The 25,962-nt window shown below is 33.8% G+C and overlaps 3 protein-coding genes and 2 long non-coding RNA genes across 6 annotated transcripts; 2 read left to right on the top strand and 3 right to left on the bottom strand.

The window, feature by feature from the left end:
* Positions 1-1,395: 1,395 nt before the first annotated feature.
* LOC146952930 (uncharacterized) lies at positions 1,396-3,798 on the bottom strand. Its single transcript, XR_015007951.1, has 2 exons — positions 3,427-3,798; positions 1,396-2,980 (listed from the first exon to the last, which is right to left on the bottom strand). It is a non-coding gene; the product is annotated as an uncharacterized LOC146952930 (long non-coding RNA).
* A 659-nt stretch (positions 3,799-4,457) lies between these two features.
* On the top strand, positions 4,458-7,369 carry LOC146952929 (protein NRT1/ PTR FAMILY 1.2-like). The gene is made up of 4 exons (XM_085707082.1): positions 4,458-4,754; positions 5,130-5,347; positions 5,817-6,358; positions 6,455-7,369. Exons 1-4 carry the CDS (start codon positions 4,676-4,678, stop codon positions 7,314-7,316), a joined length of 1,701 nt encoding a protein of 566 aa, XP_085563208.1. The 5' UTR covers positions 4,458-4,675; the 3' UTR covers positions 7,317-7,369.
* Positions 7,370-7,436: 67 nt separating this feature from the next.
* Positions 7,437-9,029, bottom strand: LOC146952928 (uncharacterized). Its single transcript, XM_085707086.1, has 2 exons — positions 8,886-9,029; positions 7,437-8,205 (listed from the first exon to the last, which is right to left on the bottom strand). The coding sequence occupies exon 2, from the start codon at positions 8,172-8,174 to the stop codon at positions 7,629-7,631; it is 546 nt and encodes a 181-aa protein (XP_085563212.1). The 5' UTR covers positions 8,175-8,205; positions 8,886-9,029; the 3' UTR covers positions 7,437-7,628.
* Positions 9,030-13,479: 4,450 nt separating this feature from the next.
* On the top strand, positions 13,480-25,559 carry LOC146952926 (protein NRT1/ PTR FAMILY 1.2-like). Its single transcript, XM_085707073.1, has 4 exons — positions 13,480-13,700; positions 14,062-14,279; positions 23,287-23,828; positions 24,457-25,559. The coding sequence occupies exons 1-4, from the start codon at positions 13,613-13,615 to the stop codon at positions 25,316-25,318; spliced, it is 1,710 nt and encodes a 569-aa protein (XP_085563199.1). The 5' UTR covers positions 13,480-13,612; the 3' UTR covers positions 25,319-25,559.
* LOC146952927 (uncharacterized) lies at positions 15,290-19,563 on the bottom strand. 2 transcript variants are annotated; one of them, XR_015007949.1, is made up of 5 exons: positions 18,927-19,563; positions 17,029-17,308; positions 16,683-16,902; positions 16,122-16,211; positions 15,290-15,539 (listed from the first exon to the last, which is right to left on the bottom strand). It is a non-coding gene; the product is annotated as an uncharacterized LOC146952927 (long non-coding RNA). The 2 variants fall into 2 exon arrangements; XR_015007948.1 differs by lacking the exon at positions 16,683-16,902.
* Positions 25,560-25,962: the final 403 nt, after the last annotated feature.

Genomic DNA, 25,962 nt, shown 5'->3' with positions numbered 1-25,962 from the left:
TCACACCTGACACGACACATCCGCGAGTCCACTGAAATGATCCCGTGCTTTGTCAAATTCTCTTTAGTAGGAAGACGATCCCTCAGCAGGCGCCATGCAAAAATAGATACTTTAAGAGGCACCTGTTTATGCCAAATTAACTCTGAATTTTGATGTAAATGGGGCTGATCTTGCGTTGTCAGTAAGTCATACACACCACGGACCAAGTACCCACCAATCTGGTCCAGTAACCAAAGCCACCTGTCAGAAGAAGAGTCCTGCAAAGTAACCGTAAGTAAAAGTTCCCTACACTCCTCTAACAATTCTTCCTCCCACACCCACAACTGACGACACCACTGCCACGCCTCCCCACCAACCTCCACACCTAACACAAACATGTTCCTCACCGTGACTTGCTTAATGACAGCCAAGTCATATAGGCGTCTAAAACTCACACACAACGGAACATTACCACACCAACTATCGCGCCAAAAATCAGTATTTGGCTCCATCCCCCACCCTCCTACTAATACACGACGCAAACCAACCCTCCCCACCCTCGCCTATCCCATCTCTAATCCTCACAATCTCCCGCCACCAAGAAGATCAACTCCGGCCCCCATCCTCCAAACCTCCACCCTCCACACCATACCTAGCAACTAACACCTTACGCCATAACCCTTCATTCTCTACTAACAACCTCCAACACCATTTTCCCAACAAAGCGACATTAAACTCCCTCAACCTCCTAACCCCCAGCCCTCCATACTCCTTCCTCAGACATAAAGAATTCCAACTAATCCAAGTAATTTTTCTTCTGTCCTCACCCCCCCCCCCCCCCCCCAAAAAAAAATTTATTTAACAAAGATTCAATGGAAGAGATCATACCTGACGTAGCTTTGAAAAAGGAAAGTGCATAGACAGGAAGTGCAGTCAAGACAGATTTGAGAAGAGTCAACGTACCACCAAAGGAAAGGAACCGACTATGCCAACCAGACAATGTAGATTTAATTCGAGTAACAATAGGCTCCCAAAATAATAATCGACGCGGATCGCCTCCAATCGGAAGACCCAAATAGAGAAACGAGACTTTACCCACTTTGCAACCCAACACAGAAGCCGCTTCAGACAACCAAGAGCCATTAATATTGACCCCAACCAGAGAACTAAGATATAATATCTTTTTGACATGCTGATGTCAACTTGAGCGGGCTAATTTAACTTCTTAAAAAAATAAATCTTTTTGACATCTAGTTGTACCAACATAGTATCCCATAGTTAAAGAACAAAATGTGAGTTTAAAGCAATATCTAAATGAAAATGAAACTTATATGATTATTATAGTCAATAAAGTTTTTTTTTTTTTTATAAATAGTCATTAAAATTATTAAAAAAAATGAAAAGTAGTCAATAAAGTGGTAAAAACTACATAGTGTCATGATATTTTCAAATATATCTAAATTAAAGATGATGTATCAAATAGGTAGTCAAAGACAAATAAGATTTTCTCTATATAAGTGTAGACCATGATTTTCGGGTGTCAATCCATTGATTGGTTTTGAACCCTCAATCGTTTGGACTTTTCGAACTTTATTCGTGGGAAGGGAAAAGATGAATTAAAACCCTTTTAAAAACTCTGGATCCGGGGGTTGGTTTCGATAGAGGAAGGTGTTAGGCACCTCTAACGATTACGGTACTCCGTAATAACCTCTTTCCTAACTTTATCTTGTGCTAGATTATTTTTATTTGAAAATTATTGTCTAAAAACTTAAGTGAAAGAATGGAGGGAGAAGAAGTATGTTTTTTGTTGTTTTTTATTCGGTTTGGAAGGATAAATCCTTTGCCTACATACCCTTAAAGAAAGGGATCAAAACCCAAATGTACTTCACTCTCAAAAATTATTTGTGAGTTGGGTTATTTTTTAGAGTTTTTTGAAAATAGTTTTAAGAAGGGAAGAGAGGCCTCAAGGCATAGAATAATGAAAGAAGTGAAGTTGTTTACTTTTAATTACAAGAAAGTAAGTCTAAGTTTGGATTAGATTGATTGAGAATTTGGTTAAGAAATAAAAGGAAAAAGATCACTTGGGTTAAAATCCAAGGTTTCTTAAGAAAATATTTTTGAAGTTTTGCATATTTGATTTTTTTTGTGAAAAGATTTTTCTAAGTTAACGGTAAACTAAAGAAACTACACGCAAAGACGTAGCGTAATGAAAAAAGCGAGAAATTTACAAACGACGTTGGATCCCAAGCAAATTCTCAAGTAAGTGAACCTAAAATTACTAATGGTTTGATTTTAAGAAAAATTTGAAGCCCGATTGTTAACCTAAAAGTCACTAATTCAAATTAGTTCTCGATGGCGGTTATGTATAAAGCGGTAAAAAGTAAATGTGTGAGTGTCGGTGCATATTCTCATTTATGGATATTTACAAGGGACCTAGATACATGATAAAGCCTCAAGAGAAAGTAAATGACAAGCAAAATAAAGTGCAAGAATTAAATTACATCAAATCCTAAATACACACTAAATCATAATATTTACACAAATTGAAATAATAAAGCAATAACAAAAATAAAAAAAAAAAATGCAAACACATAAAGCAAAACTAAAAGGAAGGAAACATGCATGTGATGATTTTTTTTTTTTTTAAGTCCACAATTCATGAGGTAAAAATTAAACATAGATGAAAATGCATGATGTAAAAATTAAAATACAAACAAAAATTAAAAATGGAAAATAAAATGCATGAAGACTCAAATAAATTTGATATTCTAATATAAAAGGTTTTAAAATTAAATGAAATGCAAAGAGGAAGAAAATATTCAAGAGAGAAAGTTTTTACAAAGAAACTGGAGGTGCAGTAAGCAAGAACAGGGGGTAAACATAGTAAAACAGTAGTGAAATTAAAATAAAGCAGTTGGGCTCAGACCAGATGGATCTGGACTGTCGGATGAATCAAAAGGTCCAGATCTAACATCATGGGATCTCATCACAGCCACCAGATCTAAATCAACGAGTTAAAGATGAATGAGCATAATAGGTAGTACACAAAGAGCATGCATATAGGAATAAATCAGCATATGGGACAAAACAGCACAAATGACAAGAGATCAAAAGTGGGGCCCGCGGTCAACTAAGAGGAAGAAGGGTCAACTCCTTCTTCTTCCTCATGACTCACGTAGAAACACAACACACCTTAACAACTTCATGAAAAATCTCAAACTCTAAAAGTTCATCAAATCTCACAAACTAAAATACCATTTTGCTTGTATTTTCACGCTGATCATGAATCTAAGCTTAGATTTCACAGTGAATGTTTGTATAGACAGAAAAGTGAACAACAAGTTTTGACCCAAAAAAATAACAACTCAAAAAACAGTGAATTAAACAAAAATAATTAAAGTGAAAGCATCAAAATAACTCCAGGGGTATCAAATCATCAAAACCCACCTTAATTAAGCCTTGAAATGGTCTAACTCACTATCACTTTTTCTTGAGAAATTGTGGTTTTGAATTCACGAATTTGGATGGTTTTTCTTGAGTTTTTGTGTGTTTTTGATTTGTTGGAAGTGTTTATGAACTTTTGGTTGAAGAATGGTGAAGTTTCATGGAGAAATGAAGATTTTGTAATTTTTGATGAAAATGGTGATTTTGTGAACTCATAATTTCGGCCCCCTCTCTCAATGAGTTGTTGGGTACTTATAGAGGGAGTGACTTGGTCACCAAGAGTGCAAAAATTAGGTTAAGTGTTGGGTAAGAAGGGGTAGTTTGGAATTTTGCAAAAAATGAGTTTTTGGGACTTTTTTGGATGATTTTTGGTGGTGAGTGATGATGTGTTGGATAATGATGAGTTGTTATATGTCAAGAAGAATCTAGATGCACAATTTGAGGGGAGTAGAATGTGCATTTTGTGTGGATTTGTTAAAGTTAGTGTTTTTTTTTTTTGAATTTTTGAAAATGAATTGTGACTTTGAAAATAATGAAACAAAATGGTGAAAAGTTTGTGATTAGAAATGTAATAAAAATGATAGGAATTGAAATTAGAATGTTTAGTGTAATGAAATTGAGTTTTCTTGAGAATGAAGTAACAAAATAAAAATGTGAAAAAATAAAATAAAATAAAATAAAAATGTATAAAAAAAGGAAAATTTGAGTTAACTTGTAAAACAAGTCACTAAGAAAAAAAACATTAATGGGAATACATTTGGTGTGAAAAAAAGGTTTGTTTTGAAAAGTTGACTTTTGGTCAACTGTTGACCTTGGTAAAAGGTTGACTTCGGTCAACAGTTGACCTTGGTCAATGTTGACTTTTTTTTTTAATTTTTTTTTTTAAAAAAATAAATGAGGAGAAAGAAAGCTTTGGTTGGGTCAAAAAATGGGGTATGCCAATAAGATTTTCTTATTTATATAAAAATAAGTTTCAAGATTTCTTTTTAAACTAAAAAAAGTATAAATACTAGACACATGTCCGGTTTTGTGTCAAGTTAGTCTTAAAATAAGGCGCTGCTTGAGCGTGACTGTCGTGTCCTGAGGCATGACAATAAACAACTACGTTGAACACTTCGTGTCAACTTATGTACACTAGTTCTTATGTTTTTGTCGGCAATCTATGTGTATAATGTATGTACTTTCTAAATAATCTTCACCACCGTTTTCGATTTTGCATTCACTTGGGTAAATTTCTTTAGTTTCTTCGAAAATGGAAAGTACGTTGAAAGAGCCTCTAATTAGTGTTACAAACCCAAAGGGTGGCTTCAGAACCTTACCTTTCATAATAAGTAAGTAACACAACTCATTTGCTACAATTTAATGCTTCATCATATCATATATGACATGCAAATTCTATTTTGAATCACTTTCATAATTGATCCATGATACATTATCAGTTCTTTCATATTTGAAGTTTGATCTCTCTTCAATAAGGAAAATATTCTTCGTTTTTGTTTTAGTCTCTGTAAAAAAAAATTTGTTTTTGGTCCCTGCAAAATTTTTTGTTTTTTAAAATAGTCCCTGACCCCATTTTTGTGATGATTTGCATACGTGACACATGATGACTGAACCCATTTTGTAGTTTTTGATCCCTGCAAAATATTTTGTTTTTTAAAAAGGTCCCTGCAATATTTTATGATGATTAATTTCTTTTGTTTTGGCAGCTACCCAGGCATTTGAGAAAATGGCAAGTTTTGGAATATTGCCAAACATGATTCTGTATTTAACAAAACATTATGGGATGGAAGCTGCAGCAGCTACTAATGTGATCCTCCTCTGGTCAGCAGCTACTAATTTCACACCAATTATTGGTGCATTTCTTGCTGATTCCTACTTTGGTCGCTACCCTACCATCGCATTTGGCTTGCTTCTCAATTTACTTGTAAGTTCGTATTTATGTTAAGAATTAGATACGGTTTGACAATGTGTGTGTAACTGGTGGATAATCCTCACCTTACAAATCAACGGTTTTGCTGAGTTGAGTTGATCCCCAAATTCTTAGATTTATCTTAGAAATCTATTTTGTTTTCATTTTTGCTCCTTAATTTTTCTAGTATTCTTTATTTATTTATTCATTTGTTTATGGATATGGATTTCCTACCTACAGAATAGAAAAATATGCAGTTACTTCTCAATCGTTGATATGATATCAGTCATTCCTTTAGATTGCACTTTCACCATATTAGCTTTAAATAATCTTCACCACCGTTGATTTGAAATCGAATGACCAAGATCAATAAACATGTTACTATGAGTGCAATCCAAATCCGCTACAATAACATTTTCATGTTGTATATTTATTTTGGACCAATACTTCTTGGTTACTTATATTATTATGTGTCACACTATAGGGAATGCTACTTTTTTGGCTAACAACTATGATTCCAAACCTTAGTCCTTGTGATCCTATCACTATGAGCTGCAACTCTCCCACAACATCACAGCTTGCTTTCTTATACTCTTCTCTATGCTTAATCTCCATTGGAGCTGGTGGTGTAAGAGCTTCCTCTTTAGCCTTTGGCATTGACCAACTAAACAAGGAAAAAGATGCAGGAATCATAGAGGGCTACTTTAATTGGACCTATGCTTTAACAGCAGCTGCAGTCCTAATTGGAATGACCATTTTGGCATATATTCAAGAAAAGTTTGGTTGGATTGTTGGATTTGGTGTACCTGTTGTCTTCATGTTCATATCTATGGTGTCTTTCTTTTTAGCTTCTTCATTCTATGTTAAGGTGGAACCAAAAGGCAATGTGATTAGCGAGTTTGCTCGAGTTGTCATCGCGTCTTACAGAAACAGAAACCTCAAATTACCATCACAAAATGTCTTAAATGATGGCATGTACTTTTCTGACAAGGATTCTGCAATGCTTATGCCAAGTGATAAATTCAGGTATCAAATTTATGAACCATTCAACTCATTATCTGATCCTATTTTTAGAGTGCTTTGCGATCACTAACCGGCTTTCTTATGTGATTTGATTGAAAGGTTTCTAAACAAAGCATGCCTTATAAAAAATTCACAACAAGATCTCAACCAAGATGAAGAACTTCATAACCAATGGAGCCTTTGCACAATAGATCAAGTAGAAGCATTCAAAGCAATGATCAAAATCATCCCAATTTGGATAACAGGAATGATAATGTATATTAATATGAGTCAAGGAACATTTTATGTACTAGAAGCATCCTCCATGAACCGCCACATTACTTCGAACTTCGAAATTCCCGCAGCTTCAGTGGCAACATTCATGGTTCTCTTTACAGTACTATGGCTTGTCCTATATGATTGTGTTATAATCCCTTCAGCATCAAAACTAAGACGTTCACCGACTCGATTAAGAGTAAAACAGAAAATGGGAATTGGACTACTAGCAATATGTTTCTCAACAGCTTCATTAGCAATTGTAGAAGGTAAAAGAAGAAAATTAGCAATTGATGAAGGCTTTCAAGAGTTTCCACAAGGTGTTGTGAACATGTCAGTTATGTGGCTATTGCCAAGACAAATTCTGGATGGTTTTGCTGAAGCTTTTAATGGTGTTGGACAAAATGAGTTTTTTATATGTGAATTGCCTCAATCTATGTCTAGTGTAGCATCAACACTTTCTGGATTAGGTATGTCAATTGGAAATGTTTTGGCTAGTTTGATTCTGAGTGTTGTTGATAATGTTACTAAAGGTGAGGGAAAGGAAAGTTGGGTTTCTAGTAACATAAATAAGGGACATTATGATTACTATTATTGGCTTCTTTTTGGATTGATGTTGGCCAATTTTTTGGGTTTTCTTTGTTTTAGTAAGGTTTATGGACCTTGTAAGGGAGAAGAAAATGAAGGTCAAGTGGAAGGAAATTAGGAATAGGTGATATAATTATAATAAAGTCTATATTTGTTGATATCATACAAAAATGTTTTGGGAATATGAGACATTGACCTCCCCTCAAATTAACCTTGTTTAGTATCTGTCACCTTAAAATATAGAACTTGAATTTGATTTTCATTGCTCTTTTGGTTCCATAATACAAAATACTTGAATTCTATAATACATAAGCAAAGCAAATAATAAGGCAAACCAAGATTGTTGATTTTTATTCTTCACACCAGAAACCTAAAATTATACATGGAGCATGCTCAACAATCAAACTCCTTTCACCAAATACAGCTTCAGTCAATTGACAGCATCTACTTCATCACTATCATTGCTTTCGCCATAGCCGACAATTTCAACATCAGAATCATATATATGCAAAAAGGATCTGTAATCTGGATCCACTTCATCAATTTTCGAACCATCACTATGATTACTAGCACTATCAGTTTCAATAATAGCATTATATTTATCCAACAAGGATCTGTAATCTGCCTCTACTTCATCAATGTTTGAACCATCAATATGATTACTAGCACTATCAGTTTCAATAACAGGATCATATTTAGCCAACAAGGATTCATAATCTGCCTCCACTTCATCATTGACACCGGCACATTCACCCGAAAGTATTTCACAATCTTCATTTGTATCATCATCATCTATCGTCTGATCACTTTCGTCTATTAAAATTGTGGTATTTTCACAAATCTTCGCAGTTGTCTTTGTAGCACTAGCAACACGATTGTGCTTCAAACTATCATTCATCGCTTCCCGTCTCCTCCATCGCCTTTCTAACCTTGGTTCTTTATCGTCCGGATTAGGACTTTTCAAATTCTGACTCATATCCTCCTTTGAAAGGGGAGAGAAAAACTCACTGTAAACATTAATAAAAAACAGAAACAGTCAATTTTAGAGCTACAATTGATATCTTAAGGAAAACAGTATCCACAAATTTACATTAAACAGAAAGCCAAATAATGGAACTTCACACAATAAATGAAAATAGTTCAAACAAAAGCTGGATTCAAGTCTGAAATTCTCCTAAAGGTATACATAAATTTCATTATAAATGAAGATCCCATTTACATAAAGAACTTAATCAAGTGCTTATAGCAAAAGTGTGTGTTGTGTAAATTAAGTATAAGCAATTTTTGTACTAAAAATGATATAAATTATCCATTAATCCTAACTCAATTGACAAATTCCGAAATTGTTAGGCTAGATATCTGTGGTGTCCCGGGTTCGAACTCAAGACCTTCCATTTGCGAGTGAGTGAGTTTCATGTGGTATTTACCGCTCCTTCAACAACAAAAACTAAGTTTTATCCCTTCCTACTAAGTGGAGTCGGCTAGATTGATCAAATTACAACTCTTTCTACGGAACAAAATAAAAATTGAAAATAAAAGATGATATACATTAAAATGATTTTCATACAAGCTATAAATTGTTTTTATAAGCTATTTTTGAGAGCTTATGGAAGCTGAAAACATGTTATGGATCAGAACAATAGTGAAACAATAAAGTAACGAAAGTGAAGAGATACGAGGAACGTACCAAGCAGGCAGTGTGTGTTGGTCGGATTTAAGTTCACTTCAGTGAGAATTGGAGAATTTGCGTTGCGAAGGTGAAAGTGAAAGCAGAGTTTTGGTGGTTGTCTTTTTTTTTTTTTTTTGGGTTAATTATTAAATTAAATAATATAAATATTTAATTTTTTGTTGTTAATCTCTAAAAAACAGAAAAATGTTTACGATTTGCTTTTTTTTTGGTTGCAAATACTTGAGAAAACGTTGATGATAAAATTGATTTCATCAATGAGAGTGTTCAAAAAATGAGTGTTGTTAATATTTCTCTTTTTACAAAGATTAAAAAATGCAATTTTTTTTTATTGTAAGGATTAAAAACAAATTTTAGATATTTATATAGACTATTTATTTCATTAACGTTTTTATTTTTAACCTTACCTACTTACACTAAGATAAGGGTGGTGGGTGGTTCGGTTTGGGTTCGTTTTTTATTATTTCAAAAGGAAATCGAACCAAACTAGTCAGTTTGGTTCGGTTTGAATAAGTTCGGTTGATCGGTTTGTTTGAAAATACAATTAAAAGAAATTCATATATTCACAAATTTGTGTTTCATGTATCAACATACTCAAATATTTTATAGAACTTTGTTTTCCATGTTTTTTGTTTTTCAAACTACTTTGTATAACTAACATGAAAACACTAACAAGAGATGAACGATCCCGGCGGCGGCGAGGAACAATGGGTTAGGTGTGACTGATGGCTAGTGTTCTTTTTAGTAGAAACGAAATAGAGTGTGAGTGATGAGATGAAATGATGATGATGGGAGAAAGTGAATGAATTAAGGAGTATTTTATGTTGGATTTTAATTTTGAGCTTAATCGTAAGAGTGTGTGAGTGAAGAGGGATAATATTACTAAAATGAAGAGTGAGGTTAGCATCGGTTCGGTTCATCGGTTCTTTGGATCTCAAAATTAAAAACCAAGAACCGAACCAAACTAGATCGGATTAGGTGGTTAATTTGGTTCGGTTTTGAACAAAACCGAACAAAGTCGGATACATTTTTGGTTTGGTTTAGTTTGGATTTTCGGTTTCATCATTGTCCGAACCACTTAGAGCCCTACCTATTGCACCTGAAATTCAAATCAAGTATTTCAGGTTTTGAGTTAGGGGTTGGTTCGGTTCGGGTAAACGTGTTACAACACCCAGAAAAAATAATCTTAAATGCATATTCAGATTCCCTTCAAGACCAACACATATTCACAAAAAGATTTAAACATATGAATTTCTTAAAAAGCTAGATCTAAACAATTTTATCACAAATTAAACTAAACAATTTTATATCACAAAACTCCAAGATATGAGAAAAAGGAAAGAAGACGAGGACGATCAGAACAAGAGAATTCATATCGTGACGATATTCATGAGATTGTTGTGGTGCGATTAAAAGAAGAGGATTCACATTGTGAATAAGAAGACGATTAAAAGAAAAGGATTCAAGTTTGAGCCTGGTTATGTGTTTGTGTTTTCTTGAAAGGGGTTGAAGATGTTGAGGCAAAATCCCTAATTAATTTTAAAGATAATAAACCAATATGATTAAAGAATTAATGGACTTTGAGTAATTCCTTGGTATTTAACTTGTGCTCTTGAGTGTTTTACTAAGACAGGAACAATGTTTAAATCATACCAAGAATCAAGAAATCAAAGGACATTTGAATTCAAGATCTAACAATGAGATCAGAAAGTTAGATCAGAATGTTGCTCGAAGATCAGAATGTTCAAGCAGAGATCAGAAGGTTGTTCTTACACAAGCTAAGAATCTCAAGAACTTTGATCAAGGCCATGCAAGGCACATGTAACGTGGAGACATGTCCAGGAAAGTACATTTGCATGGATCAATCAAGCAATAAAGACATATACAAGGATTATGTCAAAAAGAATACTCAATGTTCATTTAAGACTATGAACATTGATGTACTAGGAATATTCCACAAGGGAATATCATCCTAGATGTTAATAACACTGCTCTTCATTGTGTTTCACTATTAGGATTTGATTACATCAAATGGTAGTCTTACAAATCATCCTAAGTGAAACAGATGGAACATTCTGATGGTCAGAATGTTCAGCTCTGCACATGCTTTAAACTGTGAACAGTACAGTAGGTGAAAAGCAAAAGCAAAAGCAAAAGCAAAAGCAAGCTCATGACAGATTCAATTAGAATTAGACACACAAGGGAGCAGGTACTGTTCAGTATCAGAAAATCTCTTAAAGCATGGGTATGAAGATGCAGAATCCCACTATATCCTCCTGCACCAAGTTCCAAGGCAGATCTGGCAACTGAACTTTCTGAAGTATGAAGAAAAGTCCATACTTTGGTTATTGCCCAGAAATTCATATGAAAAGCATATGACACGCCCAGAACTTCATATGTTCATTCATATATGATGAACCCAGATGAAGAACATGATGAACCCAGATGAAGATCATCATGAACGCAACAACATTCTGAAGTTCATCAGAGATCAGAATGTTTGCCCAGAATTTCAAGTAAAAGCTTGTGGGACCCAGGACACATGGCATAACACCATTGGACACCCCACAACGGCTATTTGAGCCCAAGGACTCTATAAATACAGTTTAAAGGCTCAGCATTACTTGCACCTTGCCAAAGCATTCAAATAAACAACTTGAAGATTGTTTAAAAGCTCTTGCAACAGAAATTGATCAATCACTAAGGCTTTCATTTACTTAGTGCAAATCAATACTCTTTGTTATCTCTTGCAAAGATAACTTCTCTTCCCCCTCCTCTGTTTGATTCTCAAACATTCAAACTCCACACAAATTGCAAAGCATACAAGAAAACAACTTGATTTTGTTTGAAGCTTTTGCAAATTGAAATTGATCAATGACTAAGGCTTTCATTACTTAGTGCAAATCAATACTCTCTGTTATCTCCAAGATAACTTCTTCTTCTTTCTTCTTCTGTTTGTTTCTCAAACATTCAAACTCCAAACATCTTGTAAAGTCTCATCTAGCTTTAGGGGTACTAAAATGTTAGTTTGAGCTGAAGGTGCAAAGTCTAAGTGGGTAACTTAGCAAGAAGAAAAGAAAGTCTCATCTAGCTTTAGAGGTGCTAAAGTGTTAGTTTGAGCTGAAGGTGCAAAGTCTAAGTGGGTAACTTAGCAAGAAGAAAAGAAAGTCTCATCTAGCTTTAGAGGTGCTAAAGTGTTAGTTTGAGCAAAAGGTTGTAAAAGTCTAAGTGGTTAACTTAGCAACAAGGTGCAAGCCTGCTGAGGCTTAGAGAATACAGAGTTGTAAGTGTCCAGATGAACACAGATTGTAAGGTGCAGGATTTGAGAGGTTATCTCAAGCATCATAGTGGAAACTCTCACAAGAATGTGAGGAGAGGACTAGCCCACATTGGGTGAACCTCTATAAATCTCTGTGTGTTCTTTCTCTTCTCTTTACTCTTTTAAATTCAGTATACACTAAACACACACAACACATTAACTTGATTAAAACTGTTTCTGCATAATCTGCACAAGGACGTCAGAACGTTCTGAAGTCAAAAAGTTAACTTAACTATTCCAAGTTTACACTTGAGAATCATTTTAAAAGTTGCAGGATAATTTTTAAAGGGTCACAATTCAAACCCCCCCTTTCTTGTGACTATTTTATCCACTTCAGAAGAAACATATCTAGGGTTGAACAAATTTGATTAGTTTCATGTTTAAGGGATGCGTTATTTTTTTATTTTTATTCTAGGTTTGGTTCAATTTAGCCCATTATAAGAATTATTTGATGACTTCCGAACAAAAAAAAGTATATATAGTTTGGTTCAAGTTCGGTTATCTTAGGGCTGAAAATGGCCACCCATACCAAACCGATGCAAACCGTCTCAACCTTTTTCCTAAACCCGTTTAACCCGAACCCGAACGCCCACAGTTCAGTTTGAGGAGTTTAATTCAAGTGAATTCATTTTTGCCCAGCCCTACACTAAGACTAAGATTTATAAAATGAGCATCGATATCAACACTTTATTTCTAACACTTTATAAAAATTAAAACAAAGCTTTATATGGACTAGTCCAACCAAATTGGATTCAGGAGAATCAAATTTAAGAGTTTAAGAGGAACACCCTCAAATATCTCATATCAACACCACTACACAAACACAAGTGGGTTTAAACGAGGAATAATTAAGTTATGTAATTTAATTATTTTTTCTTTTACTCTTTTCATTTTAAATTAGATGTTATTTTTGTTATTTTTCTATCTTAAATTATTTGTCCATTTTACAATATCAATACAACATTATTATTTTTCCACTAACATATATTTATTTATTTTATGTCAATCATCTAATTACTTCACTAACTATAATTAATAAAATTATTTTATTATTAAATCAAAACTACTAAATATATTTTTTTTTGTTGACAAAACTACTAATTACTATTTTCTTAATAATATAATGTATAATGACATCCAATTTAAGACACACGGAGTGACTTTCTTTTACCACGTGTGCGTCTAGATTATTTTGATTGGTACTGTACGGAAGTTAATAGTTCTCTGCACGCGGTGCTCGCGTATAGAACAACGACAATTAAGAAACTATACGACACTTCGTGTCAACCTATCTTCACTACATCTGTTCGTGCCAACCTTTGAACTTTCTAACTCTCACTTCTGTCACAACTAACTAACTAACTCCATTTTTCATTCATTTGGGTTAGTTTCTTTTGTTAATTCAAACATGGAAAATATGGTGATCGAGGAAGAAGAGCCTCTAATTAACCTTACAAATCGAAAGGGTGGATTCAGAACCTTACCCTTCATCATAGGTAACATAACTTATTTCATTTGATACAATTTAATGTTTCATATTATATAATTGATTCTGATACACCAATATTTGAAAATTGTTCAAAATTTTGGTAAAATAGTTTGTCTTTCGAAGTAGAAGTTTATATATGTACTCATGGTTGAGATGGTGACCAAGTCGATGTCAGTTCCACCAAAACAAGGAAAAACAAATATGTTGTCTCAAACTCAACTCATATTTGTATTTTTTTACTCTTTGTAGACCTGACACACATCAAACCACCATCTCAATAGGGTTTCGAGTGATTTTTAAGTATTTGTCCGTTGTTGCGCCATGCTTTTGAAATATTTTATGATGATGAATTTCTTTTGTTTTGGCAGCGAACCAGGCATTTGAGAAAATGGCAAGTTTTGGGATATTGCCAAGCATGATTCTGTATTTAACAAGACATTATGAGATGGAAGCTGCTGCAGCTACCAATGTGATCCTCCTCTGGTCAGCAGCTACTAGTTTCACACCAATTGTCGGTGCTTTTCTTGCTGATACCTACTTTGGTCGCTACCCTACCATTGTCTTTGGATCTCTTCTCTCTTCACTAGTAAGTTCTTATACATTTTAGATGCACTTTTAATCTTCTTTTTTAAAAAATAAATAAAGTTTTGATTCCATATTTTAAATATCGGTATTTTGATCCCCATTTAAACTTTTTCATCTTCCGAAATTTGGACTCATCTCATTTTTGGTTAATTTTTTAAGATGTGGTCTATTAACATTTTTTTTTGGACAAAATGTGGTCTATTAACATGAAAACACTTATTGGACCGTATTAAAATATTCATGTCAGTAAAAATATGCTCTATACGCACCTCTAAGTGTGTGTTTGGAAAGGCGTTTGGAAGCTGAAAACCGCTTCCCAATGCACTATTCATACTTCTCAATGCTTAAAAACGTGAAAAAGTAGAAGCTTCACTTTGGAGCGTTAGCCAAAACATGGTTTAAGTTGGTTGTACCGCATAAACAAACAGAAGAAATGAGTATGTCACATCATTACAAAAATGATTTTAAAAGGAGACTAGGGACAAAAAGTTAAATATGGGACAAAAAATTGATTTTTGAAATAGAGGAAACAAAAAATGCATTTCAGCCTTTATCTTATCTTTTTTTTTGAATCGGCAAATATTATTGATCCAAAACTCTAGCAAGACGCAAAGAGCCGGAAACAAGAAAAACAACGATGCCGTATATAAGCGTAACATCCACCACTAGTGCAGAAAACACTTTTTAAATCAGGTGAATATGACTTTTTAAATCGGGTGAACATCCGATTTATAGGTGGCCGATTTAAAAAGTGGATTTGATTTTAAGTCAGCCCCCTTTACCCGATTTAAAATCGTTTAATTTAAATCGGTTGAACCGATCTAAAATCTTTTAATTTAAATCGAATGAAACCATTTAAAAAAAGGTGAACTAAGGACATACAAAATTCTAGATTTTAAGTCTGTTCTTTGATCCGATTTAATAAATATAATTTAAATCTGTTCAACCCATTTAAAAACTTTTTTTTTTATACCACGATGACGGTGCAGAATTTAATATAATAACCAAAAATTTCATAAACTTAGCAGCTAATATGAAATTTCATATGATCAAATTTCATTACAAATCTGTCATTGTTACAGTATCAAACAAATCCAAAGTTACAATATCATAAAATTAAACAAAAGCTAAACATTGTTTCAAAGCATAGTTATTGACATAATTAAAATATTACATCAAGTCTTTCCAAAATCAAACTTGCACAGCGTTCTTGAACTTTTGTCATTTCATCATCACTAAACGGAGTTTCGTCTCCAAAAATCTGGAAAAAAAGAAGTCAGGCGAAAGGATAAATTATCAGCTCTGTCAAAATAACCTATATATATATGAACAAGTCAAAACAGAAGCATGGAGAAAGGAAAAGAGACACAAACAGAACAGCAACATATATCTGCAAGCAGTTACGATCGATACAACTATAGAGGTGACTTTTTTTAGGCATAAAAACAGGATGTCACAAGCCAAATACTCATTTGTAACTGAAGTTCTGAGAGATTAAAAATTCATGATAGGACCAACAGGGCAGAAATGGTGTTTTACTCCATACATAACTAAACTATATTACCTGTTTGGATAAAGAAAAAACTAATTAAGCCCTTTTAGTATAAGTGTTTATCATATAAGCACTTATGCATAAGCTATTTTTGTAACAAAAGATAAAACAAAATCAAACTATTTTCATATAAGCTATCATGGATAGTTATTGAAATAAGCTGAAAACAATATATTAACATGTCAAACAGTCCCATATGTGCTAATATCAATAGATAAGCTCAAATAAGCCAATTCAAAGAGGCCAAGGTATATTAAAAAGAGTATACATCAAGCAGGAAGAAGAACTAACCAGATCCCTTTTTATTCTTAGGTGGCTTGGAATTGAATTCCTTGATCTTGTGGATGCAATTTTGAGTGCATTCATAAATTTCCACCATGTCTGAAAAAGAGTAACACATATATCATATCATCACTACACATACACAAGAAAAAGAGTAACACATAAATTTCCACCCAAATCTGAAAAAGACAAAAAATATAAGAACATAAATAAAAAATCAAACTTTCAATTCATCTTTTATACAATATTCAATGCATGAGAATAAAAAAAAATAAAAAATAGCAGATTCCAATCACCTGTATTTTCACACCATTGGACTCCATCAACTCATAAAAAAAAATATTTTTTTGAATGCATATTTCTTATCCAAAAACAGCTCAAAAAAATCGAAAAAACACAAATAAAACAGCATTTCCATGTCATAAAATTAATGTTTGATTATCTAAAACAAAGTAAAAAAAACATAAAACAAAGACATGCAGCAAATAGAGACACCCATGAAAGAAGAAACAACAATGAAGAATGAAAAATCAAAGATAGAAAAAGGAAAGAAAAGCATGTATGATGTACCTAGCAAGGAAGTCAAAGATGATGGTGATGAGGAAGTTAGGCCAAAGGATATTATATTGAGTAAATATCATACATATAAAACTTATAATATTGTATGAATATAATTTTTAACTTATTGTATGAATATAAAACTTCGTCATTTTCCGCGTGAATGAAAAATGGATCAACGAAACCATACACATCACTATTTCCCAACTGAGTACAGAGGCGTTCCATATACCTAAAATATTAAGAAACAATTTAAAATCTTAACATGTACAAGGCAGCAAACAGAGACATTTTCTTTAATGATCTATCTACTTTAAAGCATAGACAGAGGCATAAATAAGGGTGAAAATGTACTTACACCACCCATATACGCCAGGATTTTAGCAGAAACCAAATGCATTCTATGTCTCAAAACCACGATGTATTATCAAAGTACAACAGAGACATAAGTAAACAAGCAGAATATGCCAGTGACTGTACCGCATCACATCCCTAGATCACCACATGCTAACTATGCATTCTCTCCTCTTAGAACAGCCAGCATACCCTTCCCCTTTTATCACCTAGTATTTACTGAATTACTGCAACTCATGAACCATGAGTATTAATCAAGCTATTTAAGCATTTCGCCGCAGTACCTAAGAAGACAAAACCACAGCCATAGGCCACATTTATATACCAGAGAATTCATAGACAAAACAACAAATTATCAAACACAGCTCTCTGCTGCCTCTATCATTTTGATAATCACTTAAAGTACAAAACAAATTAATCACACACAAAAAAAGTTACAGACCAAATCAAACATCAAACATGAAAACATAATCTCTTCACCTAGATCGTATAGCATATTTTTTAACAACTTAGCAAGGCACAAAGTGGTGGCAATGGACTATCATCCTATAGTGTAGACATACACACTCACACTCAGATACCCTTGACAAAGATAATCCTTTAAAGTTTTCATTAGTTTCTACTTAATGAAAATTGTACACTCAGATACCCTTTAAGGTTTAAAAAGAGAATAATTCAGATTCTCTTTTACGATTAATACGAAAAGTTTGTTGATACGAAAAGTTTATATCTACATATACGAAAAGTTTGTTGTTCAGGATTTATATCAGTAACTTGTTCAAAGACAATTTTCCTTCTAATAGTAATCAACACAGATTCAAAATCAAAAACGAAAATCAATTTACCTATAACGATTAAAATTACAATTACAATTCAACACAATGAGAACAATGATTGTCATGGTCATCCCGTTCTTTCTATTTTTTAAATCTAGGGGACAGATTTATTGAATAGCACTCTCATTTATAACAGGTACTTAATTACAAACGAAATGTAAAACACCTATTTAAGTTCCATTCTTATGACATCATGTGCGCAATTCATAAAATCATTGGAATGGAAGGGCTAATGTCAGTATTTGATTGATATTACTCAATTCATTTACCTTTTAGATATTTGAGATAAATGAGATCAAGCTTTTTCGGAAATGTATATTATAAATGCATTTTTGTCCATCAAAAGTCATTGAAATTTAGTCACTACATATAGTGCAAACAGAAACTAAAAGATAGAATATATTGATGCATTTTCAAGAAGCTACATATATTGATGCATTTTTTTCTTCTACCTGCAAACAGAAGCTACATATATTGATGCATTTTCACTTTAGAGAGGATTCACCACACATATAGTGCAATCGAGTGACATTATATATTTTAGTTGATTAATTTATAAATGACACTACTCTATCAAATAAAGATACTTGATACCATCATAAAGATATTTTAGTTGATTAATTTATAAATTGTTTGGATAAATATATAAGTTAAGTTAGTATTTCACCGTGATTATGGGTTGTAAAATTTTTCCACACTATGCCCCATTGCAGAAAGGTGTTCCTAACCTTTCTTTTTAAATTCCCGCTCACCAGAATGATTGCGAAGATATTTTTTAAATCAATTTTACAAATCATAATACCTATAACAATTAAAATTACAATTCAACACAAAGTTGATGATTACACTTAAAATTTACCAATGTAAATTTATCCAACGAGATTTGCTATTCCGGCGAGGTGGCCGGTGGTGGCACCACCGCGCCGGAGTTTCAAACTCTTATTTTCTTCAAAGTTTTTCACGGATCTACATCTCCTTCACTTTCTAAACTCATTTCTTCAAACAAAAACACGAAAATGTGCACATCACAACCTAGATCTATGAAACAAAATCAAACAAAAATTACCTTTGTTCTTCCACGAAAACTGCTCTATTCTTTTCCTCTTCTTCGGATTCGAGCTGCTTCCGACAGCTTGTGTTTGTTGTTGTTGAACTCCGATCTCGTCTGAAAGCGATTTCTTCTTCTTCTTCCTTCGCGAATTCGGTTATCTTTGCTGTTTGGTTCGGTTCATTCTTTTATCATGCTCGATCCGAACTCAGCTTTCTGCTTCTGACTTGGGTTTGATATGAACGGATTGATTTAAGCTTGAATAAATCGACTGTGTTGATGATGTTGTTGAAATCAGACTTGGTGAAGCTTGAATCGGTTCTGTTCGGATTCGAAAATGAACAAACGGTTGCGGTTGTGTTTATGTGAGTTGTTTCAAGGGACAGGGAGGGGGTTCTCCGATGGGGTTTTCATAGAGAGAGTTCACGTTGAGAGAGGGATGGCAATAAGGGTTTCGAGAAAGCGAGAGAAAGAGACAGAGGTTAGAGGGATGGTGTTCGATTGAGAACGGTTTGGGGTTTGGAGAGTTTCACGAGTGAAGGGGAGAAAAGGGAAAAGGGAAAGTGAAAAGGGAAAGGGAAAAGTGGGAGGGATAATGAAAAGCGAATTTTTTTTAGGAGTAGCGTTTTACATTGGTTTGAACTTTGAATTTTGACAAATGGTTTTTAAATGGGGTCAAACAATTTAATATCATTAGAAGTAAAAAATTTCCTTACATCCAGCTTTTTAAGTCATGTGGATACCAACCCATTTAAAATCCTTGATTTAATAAGTGTTTTTTGTACTAGTGCACAAAAAACACGGAACCAATCCCTGAAAATAATAAAAATGGCGCAAAGGCCTCTAAAAAACCACAACCATCCCAAAAGAGCTATAGCTATGCCGCTGAATTCACAGTATAAGCCTTAGAATTCAATTTCAAAGCTCAGCTGCTTTACATCCTTTACAAAAATCCACACAACCCGCACAGCAGCTGGAGACCAACAGCAAACAAAACAGTTCCAGGAGCAAACCAAAAAATCGCAGGAAGAGGACAGCTTGCTGTCATGACAGCAGCACTACCATTAGGAAAAAACCTGTCATGACAGTAGGTGCACCAACCTGCCAAAACCTCCCACATGACAAACTCAAAACCTGCCGCACTTGCGCCAAACCACTTACCTCAACAAACACTCGCGGGGACACCAACACTACTCATAAAACATTCATGCCGGCACATTAAATCGCCCTAACACCCACCTCCAAGACACAACCTTCACCTCCTCCACAAGCTCATCCCACAAAGCATGCTTATCATTAAAAATACGATCATTTCTAGCTCTCCAAATAACCCAAACTACTACCTCCCATATCATCCATAAACTTTTCCGGATTTTCTTGCGAATAGGTCTCCCACTCCAACATTCCCAATGAATAAACAAATTTGGTGGCATAACAAAATTCAAATCTAACCACACCATCAAATTTAACCAAATATTTCTTGCCATATCGCAATGAAGGAAAAGGTGGGAAGAAGACTCGGCAACCCCCGCACACCACACACAGTTATTACCTATGCCAAGGGGAAGACAATTTCTAATCTCCAAATTAGTGCGCGTCGGAATAAGATCAAGAAGCGCCTTCCAAAAAAAAGCAATCACCTTGGAAGGTGCCCCAGACTTCCAAATTTGACGAAACACCCTTCTCTACCCTTCCGAAGTGCCAACCACCCCTATCCCCTTCCTCTCCAACTTCAAATACATAGACTTTACCGAAAACACAATATCATCCTCAGGGCCGTTCCTATGAAATAGGAGGCTCGACTCTCTATTTAAAATAGGCCCCCAATAAAATAAAAATGCAATTTTTTTGTGTAGCTAAGCTTCATTAAAAAATCAGAATCATAACAACTTCTAAACATGAAACGAAATACAAAAAAATTAAGTGAAAGAGAGGTAAAATTTACCAACGGTGTCGTTTGGATTTGTCACTTATCCGTTGTGGGAAAGGGGAAAACGAATGGTTTATGTGAAGAAGAAATGATTGTTGTGATTCTTTCAATGAAATAGCTTTTTAAATTGACTGATTAAGTGATTATACAAATTGGGGGTGGTTTGATAGTACCACATTTATGCCCAGACAGGAGAACTAAAGTCTAAAAAAAACTCAAACGTGTAAAGAAGTAACATATATTTTTTATTTAAGTGGGGGTGGTATTAGAGTTAAATTTTTTTTTTCGAGACCCATAGCTTTTGGTAACATATATTTTTTTTATTTAAGTGGGGGTGGTATTAGAGTTAATTTTTTTTTTTCGAGACCCATAGCTTTTGGAAGCCCGGCTTGATTGAGCACCTTGCACACCCTCAAGACCGGGCCTGATCATCCTCCAACCTCCACTTCCACCTATCCTCGTCGCTACTAGCAACAAAACCCTCCAACTCCCCCAACAATTCCGTTAAAAGAGCGTTTACCCAAACAAACAAGCGGCGCCTCCAATTAAAAGCCCACCCACCTCCCATCGAGATAGGAATACACAAATCTTGAACCGTCGCCTCTTGATTAATTGAGATAGAAAAAAGTCTATGGTATTTAATCATAAACGGCACCTCCCCTCTCCACGCCACTTTCCAAAAGCTCGTACTCGACCCATTCCCCACTCTTCTCTCCAACTCATTAAACCAATCCTCCTCGTCTCCTTTCGAAAGTGACACCAAGTCCTTCCACCACCTAGAAGCATTACTCGGCCATGAGCCAACCCCTCCTTCCAAAAGGTCACCCACCTTGCGACCATATCTCTCCATTAAAATCTCCGTCCAAAAGGGTAATGTCACCTTCAAGTAACCTCCATCTCCACTTCGCAAGGAGACTCAAATTCACCAACCTCACATCCCTAACACCTAAACCTCCAATATCTTTGGGATGACACACCACCTTCCAACTAACCCAACTAATTTTCCTACTCCCCTCCGTACCACCCCACAAGAACTCCCTTTGAATTCTAACAATCTTACTCGCTACACTTACCGGCATTTTAAAAAAAGATAGATAGAAAATACATTAAGGACAGAGTTAAGGAGGACAATTCTATTTTAGCTTTTCATTTTTTTTTTTACAAAAATATACGATATTCATTCATTCATTCAAGTTGATAGAATACATCGATACAACACAAATTTAAAAACTTTAAAATAAAAAAATTAATTTGTGAACAAACTCACATCAACCATGTTAATATCATATATAACGACAATGTACATAACAAGGACGAATCCAGAAATGTAATGAATGGGGCTAGAAAATTTATAAATAATATATAAAATTAAACTATCATAAATATTTTTGACAAAATTATAAGAATAGCACTTCCTCTATTTCATAATAAATGTCACATTTAAATTACATATAAATTGTCCCCAAGAGAGTGTCACGGTCAATTTTTAATGTAATTTGAATTACTATTTTTTAATTCCCAAATATATTAATAGAGCACTTATTCTTTCACAAAGTAATGTTAATTTATGGCCAAGAGAAATTAGTCAAAAAAAAAAAAAAAGGCTAAGAGAAAAAACCAGAAATGTAACACAAAAATACAGTATTTTTAATGACTAAACCAAACTTTCCCACTTAAAAATAAATAAATGCTATTTGTACAACAATTCTGTGAGAATTTTTGGACAACTTTGTTTCTCACACTCATATTGTATTCTTACTCTCTTTCTTCCTTTTTTTTTTTCCTTTGAGGAGGGAGGGGTTGGAGCTCCTGGGTGCCCCCTTCCGTATCCATCCTTGGTACATAAACCAACAAATAGTCATATTTAAGTGTAAGAAATATTCATATCTATAGATCTGTAACATTGACAACAGAAAAATTATTGAATCTGCACTAGATCAATTCATTTTTCACTTTGTTCATTTTTTTTTTTGTAGTATCCTTTATTTATGTATGGATATGAATTACTTGCATTTAGAAAAGTACAAAGTTACACACATTAGTTGATCTCAACCATCGATTTGGGATTGGTCGACTCACATTACTACTTCACCATATTATCTTTAAATAATCATCACTGCTATATGAGATCAAACAACCAAGATCAATAAATGTGTTCACCGTGTAGAATCCAAATCCGCCATAAGAACATTTTCATGTTATATTTCTTTTATTGGTTTTATTCTTCCTGTTTCCAAGGAAAAGAAACCATAGTAATCTGAAATACGATCCAGAGGTAAGTGAACTATGACAAAGGATTGATCCAACTAGGATTTGAACTGAGGTTCTCTCGAAAGATTTGTCCCTAATCAGAGCTCATTAAACACATGAGTTAAATCACTTCGTTTTGGTATATATATTTTGTATCATTAATTTTTGGTTATTTATATATTTTGTGTCACACTATAGGGAATGCTACTTCTTTGGCTAACAGCTACCATTCCCAACCTAAGTCCTTGTGATCCATTCAATATGAGCTGCAACTCTCCCACAATATCACAACTTGCTTTCTTATACTCTTCTCTATGCCTAATCTCCATTGGAGCTGGTGGTGTAAGAGCCTCTTCCTTAGCCTTTGGCATTGACCAACTAGACAAGGAAAAGGATGCAAGAATCATAGAGGGCTACTTTAATTGGAGCTATGCTTTAACAGCAGCTGCAGTTTTGATTGGAACGACCATGTTGGCATACATTCAAGAAAATTTTGGTTGGATTATTGGATTTGGTGTCCCTGTTGTCTTCACGTTCATATCTATGGTGTCTATTTTTTTAGCTTCTTCACTCTATGTTAAGGTGGAACCAAAAGGCAATGTGATTAGTGAGTGTGCTCGAGTCGTCATCGCGTCTTACAGAAACAGAAACTACAACTTACCATCATCAAATGTCTCAAATGATGGCATGTACTATCGTGACAACGATTCCGAAATGCATATGCCGAGTGAGAAATTCAGGTATCAAATTATGAACCTTTCAATTGTCCAATAGTGTATATTCGTTGTGAATCACTTGTTTTATCTCTCGTCGGACAATTTTGTCATTACAATTAACAACAGTCTAAAATGATCCCAAAAATTAAAAGTACTCATCTTATTAGTCCTTTTATGTTGTTCAATTTAGTGATGAAATTGTACACAAGGGACTAAGTGATTGCGAATTTTCAATTTCATTGGTCGTTTAAAAAATTAGATTATTTTAGGAACCAAATTGTCAGGCTCTTCAATCTTAGGGACTAAGTTTGTAATGCTCTCATTTACTTGCATATACTTCAATCATTCATAATATATTCAAGGAATAACTTTGTGAATAAATGTGATGCAACGCCAGTGTAAAGATTTTTTATATGCCAACGAATCAAAAACTATCCTCTTTAGCACTTTTAAAGTGGATACGATTAAAAAAAAATGTTTTTAACGACCAAATAGGTATGATTAGTTGACGCGGTAAAAAATCTTTACATTGTCGGTCGGTGCATATAAATTAAATTTATAAATTGTATAATCAACTCATTATCTGATCTTGTTTTGAGAGTGATGATATATGTGATGACTAATTGGCTTGAGTCTCTGATTTGATTGGTAGGTTTCTAAACAAAGCATGCCTTATAAAAAATCCACAACAAGATCTTACACAAGATGGAAGATTAAAAAATCAATGGAGCCTTTGCACAATAGATCAAGTGGAAGCATTCAAAGCAATTATCAAAATCATTCCAATTTGGACAACAGGAATGATAATGTCTATAAATTTTAGTCAAGGAACATTTTCTGTATTGGAAGCATCCACCATGAACCGTTACATAACTTCGAACTTCGAAATCCCCACGGCTTCAATGTCAGCATTCATGATCCTCTTTACAGTACTTTGGATTGTCCTCTATGATTGTGTCATAATTCCTTCAGCATCAAAACTAAGACATTCGCCGACTCGTCTCCGAGTAAAACAAAAAATGGGAATTGGATTAATCGGAATATGTTTATCAACATCTTCATTGGCAATTGTAGAAGGTAAAAGAAGAAAATTAGCAATTGATGAAGGCTTTCAGGAGTTTCCACAAGGTGTTGTGAACATGTCAGTTATGTGGTTATTGCCAAGACAAATTCTTGATGGTTTTGCTGAAGCTTTTAATGGTGTTGGACAAAATGAATTTTATATATGTGAGTTGCCTCAATCTATGTCTAGTGTAGCATCAACACTTTCTGGATTAGGTATGTCAATTGGAAATGTTTTGGCTAGTTTGATTTTGAGTGTTGTTGATGATGTTACTAAGGGAGAGGGAAAGGAAAGTTGGGTTTCTAGTAACATAAATAAGGGACATTATGATTACTATTATTGGCTTCTTTTTGGATTGATGTTGGCCAATTTTTTGGGTTTTCTTTGTTTTAGTAAGGCTTACGGACCTTGTAAAGGAGAAGAAAATGAAGGTCAAGTGGAAGGAAATTAGGAAGAGGTGAAATAATAAAGTCTAGAGTTAATAGGCCTTTACCCCCTGTAATATAAGCCACTTTTTTGGTTTTGCCCCCTGTAAAATTTTTTTTTTGGATTCGATCCTTGTAAATTTTTTTTGTTTTAGAATACCCCTAGGCCAGCTGACTGTGCATTTTTGCTGACGTGGCATGCTGCGTCACCTTTTTCGAATGATGTGGCGTGCTAACTGTATAATTAATTTTATTTTTTATGGAGTACATGTGGAATTTGTTATTTTTTTTAAATAAAAATAAAAAATATTCTTAAAAAATTAAAAAACGAAAAAAATTCATAAAATTGAAAATAAATTCTGGAAAAATTACTAAAAATGAAATAAATTCTGAAAAAAATAAAAAAATGACGGAAAAATGAAAACAATTCTGAAAAAATTAATAAAAATGAAAAAATTGGTAAAATGAAAAAAATCTAGAAAATTTATTGAAAAAATCTGGAAAAAATTTAAAAAAAATGAATGAATTCTGGAAAAAATTAATATATATCGAAATTTTCAAAAAAAATATAAAAAACTGAATTAAATTAAAATTTTAAAAAATTCAAAAATATAATATTATATAATTATTTTGATTTTGAAAATTAATTTCTAGAATTTTATTTTATTCT

This window comes from Medicago sativa, chromosome 1 (assembly GCF_051527215.1).
Source record: "Medicago sativa cultivar Bolivia chromosome 1, Bolivia_mono, whole genome shotgun sequence".
Lineage (NCBI taxonomy): Eukaryota > Viridiplantae > Streptophyta > Magnoliopsida > Fabales > Fabaceae > Medicago > Medicago sativa.
This window is presented reverse-complemented; position numbering and strand designations above follow the sequence as displayed.